Below are 10,000 nucleotides of genomic sequence, written 5' to 3'. Positions count from 1 at the left end.
TCTTGAAAAACTGACTCGGGCTACTAGCTTCTAATGTTGGAAGCCCGAAGGACTCCGAGAAATTTTTCTTAAGCAGTAGCCTTGTCATGACTTAGAGTTTTCAAGGTGAATCTAAAAGTTTCAGATGTTTTCAAGTATTGAAGCAAAGCCAGCACCCGAAAATTGAAAAAAAAGTCCAGTCTTCATTTCACAACTACAGTGTAGGCATGAAAGATTTTGAAGTCACCAATACGCAAGGAATTCTTTAACTTTGGAACTTTTAAGATAAAAATTAATGTGTACACCGGAGTGAAATTTAGACATTTTCAGTTTCATTGCTTCAAGAAGAAAGGAATCTACCTGGGGTCATGAACCTGTGGGTTTCTACATTTTCTTAAACCTTTACCATTAATTTGTTGGGCCAGACCGGTTTTTGCCCCTCGACATGCACTTATCTGGAATACTGAATTGTTTTGACAAAGAACTGATCAACAAAATGGCCTTCAGCGGTGGTCCTTCGCAACACGTCCAAATGAACAATCAAAATCACAATCATCGTGGTAATGGGAATGTTATTTTTTCTTAAGCAAGCATATGAACTGATTTGTTACCAGCAAACAAGACAGAGTTTCTTTGTTTTTTTTAATATGACATGAGTGGATAATTTAGGGCGCGTTCGATTGACGCTATTCCGGAATAAGAATACGTGGAGTGATGATTAAAACGGTATGTTTGGCGTGTTTCGAAGCAGCAAGGATGATAAAAATATGTTTAAAATAGCATTTTAGCAGATGTTTGACAATTTTAACGTGAATCTCCGTAAAAACGAAGGATTTCTAACTTATATTCCATGTATTCTTATTCCGGAATACGGTCAATCGAATGCACCCTTAGTTAACAATACTCTTATGGCTTATAGATCAGGGAAGTGTATAGGTTTTTTAATCTGACACATTCTACATGTAGGTAACATTGGTTAATGGTATAACCTCTCGTGTATTTCTACAGTGTACAGTGTAGCTTTACATGTACATGTAAGTGAAGCATAACACACTCACATGCGGTAGTTTTTTTTTTTGTCCTTAAGGTGGCCTACGACTGTTTTTCTGAAGTGTTAGTCACTGCTATTGATGTATTTTACCTATTTATAAGTAACACATAAATTATGGAAATCAAGGGAAAATGCTAAATATAGTGACTGAGCTCCTGGATGGGGAATTTTCTTGAAACTTACATGTAGATGTAACTTGTAATTCTTTCCTCCTTATCATTTTGCAGAAAGAGATACGCACAATGAGCCAATGCAACCACGAAAATGTGGTAAACTACTACACATCATTTGTGGTGAAACAAGAACTCTGGATAGTCATGAGATTGCTGAATGGGGGTGGGTAGTCTGTTTTTGTTGTAAGAGTTTATTGCCTTTGATTATCCTGTTCAAGACTTAATTTAAAGGATTTTAATAATTGCATTTCTCATTTTTTAATTATTAAAAATATTTATTCAGGGCTCGAAATTAAAAAAAATTCCAAGTCGCCTTTTGGCGACTATCAAAGAAAAAATGGTCGCCAAATGCAAAAATGCAGTCGCCAGCTAGTACAAGAACAGAAACTCAGATTAGAGCCTCATTTAATTAGCATTGTTGTTGGGCTTCTGGTAGATTGTGGCAGCTGAGGTTGTGGGACAGAGCGAAATACTCGGTCTTGAATGACTTAAAACATGAAAACACGAAAGAAAAAACTCCTGAACACTTTTGCGTGACAATCTTACCTTAAGGAGTAAGCGAACAAAGTAATAAGAACATTTCAGGGTTACTTTGGCCAGGAACAACTGCAGCTTTCACATCGCACGCTCTGAAGAAACGTTTTTGAAAGGCTTTGAAACGCTTCTTGCTTGCATTCTAACAACGATCTTGTTTCCTGGTAATTTCTAGACTGCAGCAAATTACGAAAATCGCTCAGTGTATCCTTCTCTTGTGATAAATAATTCATGACTTTCGGTGTAGACTCGTCTCACTTGATCAAGGACATAGTGAAAGCCGGTTCCTTGCGACCAAATCTGCGACAGAATGCAGCGGCCTTTGAACAAAATGTTGCGCCCGCGATCATCATGCGAAAGCCGCTGTAATGTCCTCTTGGAGGTCGCGATTCAAGTTTTTTTGGAAAAGGTAAACAGATTTAATTTGCATTTCCTTTTGCAGAAAAGCAGAAATGAGACTAAGGAAATTGTTTCTCACCTTAAGTGTTTTATTTATCAGAGGAACATAGTCGCCAAAATGGCGACTAAACTCGAATTTTCAGTCGCCAAGTTAAAAGTTTTAGTCGCATTGGCGACCGTATCGGTCGCAATTTCGAGCCCTGTTATTATATGGCTAGTGTTTCTGGCCGATATACATGTAAACTGCCGATTTTGGATTATGCAAATTAATTTTGTTTTCTTTAGGACCATTCTGTTAGCCATATAATAAACAACTTATTAACCTCGACTGTTCGGTTGTTACAGCAAAATTTCAAACCATGGCCTAGCTGTATTGACGTCGTTGTCGCTCGATCAATATGGCAAGGCCTCAGTTTGAGATTTTTCTGCTTAACGACCTCACACTTGGTTATTAAGTAGTTAAATATATATTATTTTGCAACTACTGGCCTCAGAAATCATTGGGAAGCCTTATATTCATAAAAAATAATACTGTAGTTTGTTACTCTCACACGTGTCATTTTAATCATTTACATGTAAGGTATTAAATACCTTGTTACATGTATATGTTATATCAAGACATTGATTGGGTATCTTCCGCCTCTCTGCATCTTTAGTTTATTCATTGCAATGAATATTAACCTGTAACAGACAACATTAATTTGATTTATTTGAAGTCTCTTCCAAAGAACAAGTGACTTTATGTCCTTTGTGGGGAGGGTTTCATGCAGTTAGCAATTGCATTCCTGGGAATCCCCCACCATGCTTGGTTCCTGACAAATAGGGCTTTGTAGTTATCTTTCTAGTATATGGGTCTGTCAACTTGACAATTTTAGTGAAAAGCTTGGTAGGCACTAGTGGGTTCAATTTCAATTTCTTCCCTGGATAGATTTTTTAATGTTTTCATTTTTTGACTGCCTTTCCTCATATTACGGTACATGTACAGTAGGTCAGGTTGTATTACTGCTGTGCAGCCAATTTACACTTTCAGATTTATTGTACTTGTTCACAAATCTGTAAAACACAGAGTACATGTTCATGTACACATGCACATGCACTGGTGACTAGGTTGAGCACCGGGCTGTTACACAAGAGCTCATGAGTTCAACTCCGGCCGGACCAACACTCAGGGTCTTTAAATAACTGAGGAGAACATACAGTACTATGGTTAGACTCTCTAGTCTTCTCGGATAAGGACGATAAGCTGGAGGTCCTGTCTCACAACCCTTCAATATTCACAATCCTGTGGGACGTAAAAGAACCCGCACACTTGTCGTAAAGAGTAGAGCATGTAAGTTCCCGGTGTTGTGGTCTGTCTTCTGTGGTGTATCCTGGTGGTTAACCTCGTAGGAGACCTATGTCCTATTGTTATTCCACCATGTATGTATTCATACTCAATTAGTAAATAAATAAATAATAAAATTAATGTACTATACATGCACACATGGCATGCTCCTGCCTTGTTTTTACTGTAGCTCAGTCTGTAGACCAATGGCACTGTGGTCTACTCTCTGGTCAGTTCCAACCCTGGCCAGCAGTTTTTTTCTTTTCTTGTGTGGGCCCATAATTCCTTGACTAGGGCTACTGTTTAGTCCTGCAGATTTCATGAGATTTCAATGTAGTGTTTGATTACCTGTTTAAAAACTTTGCTGGTTTTAGAGACATTTCTGTCAAAAGTGTAGACTATTGTGCATTCAACTTGAACACCAACAGTTACTTTGTTTTGAAAATCATTAGGTTCAATGCTTGATGTAATTAAACATCAGAAGAAGAAAGGTAACAGTGAGGATGGTGTTCTTGATGAAGCTGTGATAGCGTCTGTTTTGCGGGAAGTTCTTAAGGGTCTTAATTACTTCCACAGTCAAGGTCTCATTCACAGGTATACGTATGTAACATGTGAATTGTCTTTCTTTTTTTGCCCAAAACTCAATTATAAAATTGAAGTAAGTGTAATAATACAGTACAATGCACTTGTAAGTCTCAAGCTTATAGAGCTTTTGAAACCAGTCATGTGCAACTTATTGGCGTGACTATAGGAATCAAACAAAATAGCTGAGGAGGCTTGGAAGGGTTTTCAACAAGTACAAATGTAAGAATTGGTTTCCAATGGAATTATGAATTACAATGCTGTCAGTCATTTCAAAAGGGAAACGTTTTAATATTTTGACTAATATTTTTTTGTCAGGCTATTTCATGAGGGTGTCTGTGAGTCCCCAACTGTTGCTATGGCAACAGCTGACCCCTTCTAAAGGAGTCCCTCTAAAATTCAGTTTTCAGAAAAATTAATGTCTTAGAAACTACATGTACCGGTAATTCATTGATGTAGTAATTTTCTTTGAAATTCCGAAAACCCCAGTACATTAATTATTTTTTCTTACATTTTTCTTACAAAATGTGTAGTACAATATGTATTTGTGGAAACACTGTTGAAAGATGAAAAAAAAAATATCCACTTGATAATTTTTTAAAAAAAATTCCTTTATGTAAAAAAATCAAGTTACTGGGGTCACTGAGCTAGGTTTTGAGATGATTGCACAACATTTCTAGCAAAAGTAATTTTTCAGGTTTCACAATTTCAGGAAACAGTCTTTTTTCTGGTCACTTTATTCACCAGCTGTCAGTAGCTTTAAGTATTGTGTGTGCCTTTAATACTTGCGTTCTCTCAGTTGAAAACCCTTTTGAGCCTTCTTAAAATGGTGAAATTGTAGACATTGAAATTTCATAACAAGGAAATCGTGGTACCCCCGGAGAAAGATAACTTGGTGAAGAGTCCAGTGAAACCATCACGTTATGCACAAATGAAAGTGGACTCAGGAAACATTGGAGGAAGGAAATTTAAACACTTGCCAATGGGTATAAATTTCAAGACCTACATTTGTAAATACTACAGTCATGCTTGTACCCTTTTGGATTATTATTTTTTATTTTATTTTGAGTGTTGTATAATTATAAGAATCAGTGAATGGCACGTTGAACATGTACACAATCCTCTTCAAGAAAGAGCAAAGCCATGACTGTTAGCCAGTTTCTACCGTAGTTTGATTATTCACCTACGGTACATGTATGTTTTTTTTGTAGGGATGTGAAAGCTGGCAACATTTTGTTGGCTACTGATGGGACTGTACAGTTAGCTGGTATGTTAATATTGATACTTGGCAAGTTAATCTTAGTGGCAAGTTATAATTATAATTGCTAAGCAGCATTCTGCAAGTCATGTAAATAGAGAAGGGCAACCAGTTATCCTCATAAATTTGCATCCAATGACTGCAGGTGAGGTTTGCCAGTGGCATTTATTAGAGCATTACTGTAAACACCCGCAGATAAGCCTCATCCGCAGATAAGCCGCACCCAGATTTAGCACCTCAAATTTTGGGAAAAACGTTTTTTGTAAAGAAACAAAAAGAAATCCATAGTTGAGTCTTAAGAAGTCATCTTTATCCACTGTTCATCAAACGTAAACTCACTATTATCATTAGGGAGTTTAAGCAAATCACTATGGCTGGTGCTACTACACGTACGGCTGCCATGACTGAAAAGGTCTGGGGAGAGTATGTCTCGATACACGCTCACGATGCAAAACTTGTACTTTCACTCTTACATGTAAGGTAACACTAGCAAAATATCGGGACCTAAGCGATCGGTTAAGATCGGAGCAACTACATGTATAGAATATAGGGCCATTTTTAAAGCCGTAATTCTGCAGTGGCATGGTGGCTCGTCAGTCATATTGGTTGTTTAAAGAACGAGTAAGGTATATCTTTGAGTGGCTCGGCGGCTCGTCAGTCAAATTAAATCTTTAAAGAGCGAGTAGTGGCTCGGCGGCTCGTCAGTCAAAGTGGACGACGGTTCAGCGCCTCGTTAGTCAAACTGGATTTTTAAAGAACGCTACAAAGTAAACTTTTTAAAGAGTGCTTAGGCCTGATCACCGAAACGAGCACTTAGACTTAATCAGTAAACGAGTGCTATATTCTTCACACGATATTTTAAAAAGTGTACTTAACTGAACCGTAAAATGAAAGCTAAAATTTTAAGAGTGCTTAAAGGCCTAATCACTGAAACACCGCTCAGAATTAATCAGTAAACGAGTGCTGTATTCTTCACACTATCTTGTAAAAAGTGTAGTTAACCGAACCGTAAAACGAAAGCTAAAATTTTAAAGGAGTGCGTGGGCCTAATCACTGAAACGAGTGCTATATTGTTTACAAGATCTCGTAAAAAGTATAGTCAACCGAATCGTAAAATGAATGCTGAAATTTTAAAACAGTGCTTAGGCGTAATCACTGAAACGAGCTCTCAGGCTTAATCAGTAAACGAGTGCTATATTCTTCACACGATATCGTAAAAAGTGTAGTTAACCGAACCATAAAATGAGAGCTACATGTAAGAGTGCTTAGGCCGTAAGTGACTAGCTATCGAGCCGCATACTGTCATTCTTCTTGACAAGCAGCACAAGCAACACAAGCGGTATACAAATGCATTATTGAACCAATTTTTAGTTACGCAGACACAGCCTGGGGTGAACTACCCGAGAGCAGCATCACTAGTCTGCAACGATTACAAAATCGAGCCGCGAAAATCGTCACCTGTCAGAAAAGAACAAGGACAGCCCGAAATATTGTAAATTGGCCAGATTTAGAAACACTGCGAAAAATACACAAATGTATTTTAGTATATAAATGTTTACGGAATTTCGTTCCTATATACTTAAAAAACTATTTTAAGGTAAACAATGATGTTCACAATTACAACACTAGGCAGAGGAGAAATATTCACCCAAATAAAACAAATCTTGTTCTTGGGGGGCGAACTTTTAAAAATTCAGGACGTTTAGCTTTTAACTCACTGCCAAGCAGAATCAAAGAGGCAAGTTCTCTAGCAATTTTTAAACGCCTTCTTAAAGGACATTTTATCTGATTTTTTTTTTGTTTTGTTTTTTATTTTCTTCCCTTTTGTAAATTTTAGCAAATTTTACCTAACCTTGTAATCTTATTGTAAATGTGTATATGTAAGTTTTTATTGAACCCAGGGCCCCTAAGGATACCAGCCTTGCAGCTGACTGGGCTACCCTGGTAAAATAAAGTTGTCTTGTCTTGTCTTGACTGGCGAGTCGCCGAGCCACTGTGTCTGACATGACTCGTAAGTGATTAGCCATCCAGCAACAAATTATACATCCTCTTCAGTCTTGACTGCCGAGCCGCCGAGCCGCTCTATTTAACATGTAACCGTAAGTGGCCCTGTATTCTATACAAAGATTTGGTTTTATCAACGGAGTTGACAATGTAAATTGGCTACCGTACAGAGATTCTAAAAGCTGACGTTTCGAGCGTTAGCCCTTCGTCAGAGCGAATCCAGGCATCGTCGTCTTGGGTCTCCTGTTATAAATCTGTGGATAAAAAATACTAGAGCACAAGGTTAGTGGTCGCAGCGGTTGGATAACAAATGAATGAAGGGGTAGTTTCTAAAGAAACTGTGGTGCTGCGTCGGTGGGGGAAGTAGTATGTAAAAATTTGGTTTATCAACGGAGTTGATAATGTAAATTGGCCACCGTACAGAGATTCTAAAAGCTGACGTTTCGAGCGTTAGCCCTTCGTCAGAGCGAACCACTGTATTCTATAGTTTACCCCGGTGGGAGATCACCGATCGTTCCACATGTACCTCCGCAAATGTCATTTATTGCATAAACCTGTAAATTATACATGATGAAAACCCAACACACTTCGGCAACGCGCCAATTTGGTACAACTCCCTCATACATGTAAGAATTGCAAACCAGCCAATCTTTTATTCGGATTGGGCTCGTTCGGGAGTTAATCAGGCCAAAGACCTGTTAGATCAAGAGTTTGACTTTTTGAAGTATGAGGATTTTAAAACTCGTTGCAAAGTAACAGTTAGTACCACCTTTTAAAGGTACTTTGGTGTAGTCACCGCCCTGACGAAATTAAAAAAGTATTTCCCGGTCCAGGCTAGGATGAACTCCGAAGACCAACTTTCTCATAGTCAAAAGTTACTACTGTCCTCAAGCTTTTGTAAGGAGGTGTATAAGTTAATCATTAATTGTCAAAGGAATCACTTCAACACCTGATAAAAGCCAGAGAGTAAATGGATAACCAACTGCGAAAATTACGAAAACTTGATAAAATGGGATATTATTAAGTCACATATCTTACCTTTCTATTGCACGAAGGAAACTAAACTTCGAACTTTCCAATTTAAGCTTTTTCACAGGAAAATTGCAACGAATGATTATCTCTATAAAATCTATAATCGAAAAATGTTCTTTCTGTGATATTTCACAGAAATCTTGATCCATCTTTTCTGGGACTGTGAACTCGTCCAAACCTTTTGGCAAAATATCCAACATTGGTTGATACAGCGACAGATAAAGCCACAGGACTTTTCCTTGACCTTACCGAGCTGCCTGGGACTTGTTGATAGTCCAGAGGACATACTTCTACATCATGCACTTTTCATTGGCAGATATCACATTTATTCATCGAAATTACAGAAAACTCTCCCGAATATACAAGTATTTGCACAAACTGTCCTTAAGTGCCAAGAAATCGACCCCGGTAGCCTCGCAGCTCCTACAAGGTCTCACCTGATTGGAGAACACCCTTGAGGTTTAACAAAAGAACAAATGAACTGTGACTATAATCTATATTTATTTATCAGCTCCCCTTTTGCTATTTAATTTACTTTCAAATTTCATTCTTTATTCTTCCAAAACCTTTCACCAGGACTGGCAGCCTCGTTCGTAGTTTCGTAGGTTTTGTAAATTAATACTGTTTGTTTGGTAAGTAAGTGTAGTGATCGTAAGTACTCTTAGTATTTTAAGTATAGTAAGTATTGTTAATAATGTATGTAATGTTTTGCACTGTAAATGTTGTGTCGTGAAACTCAAAAAAATAAAATAAATAAATTATACATTGGCAAGACAGGTAGACGACTAGGCGACCGATTCCGCAAACACCTTCGCGATGTTGAGAAGAATGACAAGGATGCATCTAAGCCAGTCGCTTGTCATTTTAATCTCCCTAACCACTCCAAAGAACACATGGCTATCTGCGGCCTTTCCCTACATCTAGGTACGACGGAAAGCCGCAAGAATCTGGAACACAAATTCATCTTCCAAATCGGCACCCTTAATCCTCACGGTATTAACGAACGCTTTTAATTTAATAATGTATTCCTATTTTTCACATTGTCATGTTATCACCAATAGCGTAGCTCCCGCTCCACTATAAAAACTACACACAACCCATAATTCCTCGATTCGCTCTGACGAAGGACTAATGCTCGAAACGTCAGCTTTTCGAATCCCTGTACGGTTATCAATTACATTATCAACTCCGTTGACAAAACCAAATTTTTGTGTACTACTTCCCCACCGACGAAGCACCACAGTTTCTTTAGAAACTAACCCCTTTATTCATTTGCTAAATTTTGAGTTTAGCAAAGCAAAATACAAAGAAACATGGGCTAAGGAGTTTAAAATCTCTTTTATTTAGTTTCTGACAGCCACATGGCTTCACTCAAATAACGATGGCCGTTGTGCGCCTTGCTAGGACGAACAGATTATTTCTGAACAAAAGCGAATACCATACACTCAGGGGCACCCAACGTCAATTTTCGGGAAATATCTGTTCGGAAGACGATTTGAGATCTAGAATTTTCGGAACATTTGTTGTAAAATGTCTTGCTTGCCTGCCTCTCCTAGGATTATCGACCATCTGAAAAATGGTGTAATTACCCATTTTAAACGGAGTTTTACCCTAAAAAGGTCACCTATAATTTTCGGGAGCCTTTTTTCTTTCTGAAATTTTCA

The 10,000-nt window shown here is 38.0% G+C and overlaps 1 protein-coding gene across 1 annotated transcript in view; it reads left to right on the top strand.

The window, feature by feature from the left end:
- The window catches only part of LOC138019690 (serine/threonine-protein kinase OSR1-like), a 32,067-nt gene that overhangs the window by 2,953 nt on the left and 19,114 nt on the right, over positions 1 to 10,000 (top strand). The window contains exons 3-5 of the mRNA XM_068866592.1: positions 1,258 to 1,366; positions 3,913 to 4,054; positions 5,254 to 5,309. Coding sequence (XP_068722693.1) covers positions 1,258 to 1,366; positions 3,913 to 4,054; positions 5,254 to 5,309 — 307 coding nt within the window. The remainder of the gene's footprint in view (positions 1 to 1,257; positions 1,367 to 3,912; positions 4,055 to 5,253; positions 5,310 to 10,000) is intronic.

The sequence above is a fragment of the Montipora capricornis genome, chromosome 1 (genome assembly GCF_036669925.1).
Source record: "Montipora capricornis isolate CH-2021 chromosome 1, ASM3666992v2, whole genome shotgun sequence".
Lineage (NCBI taxonomy): Eukaryota > Metazoa > Cnidaria > Anthozoa > Scleractinia > Acroporidae > Montipora > Montipora capricornis.
The sequence above is the reverse complement of the archived record's forward strand: the minus strand, read 5'-3'. Positions and strand labels throughout refer to the sequence as shown.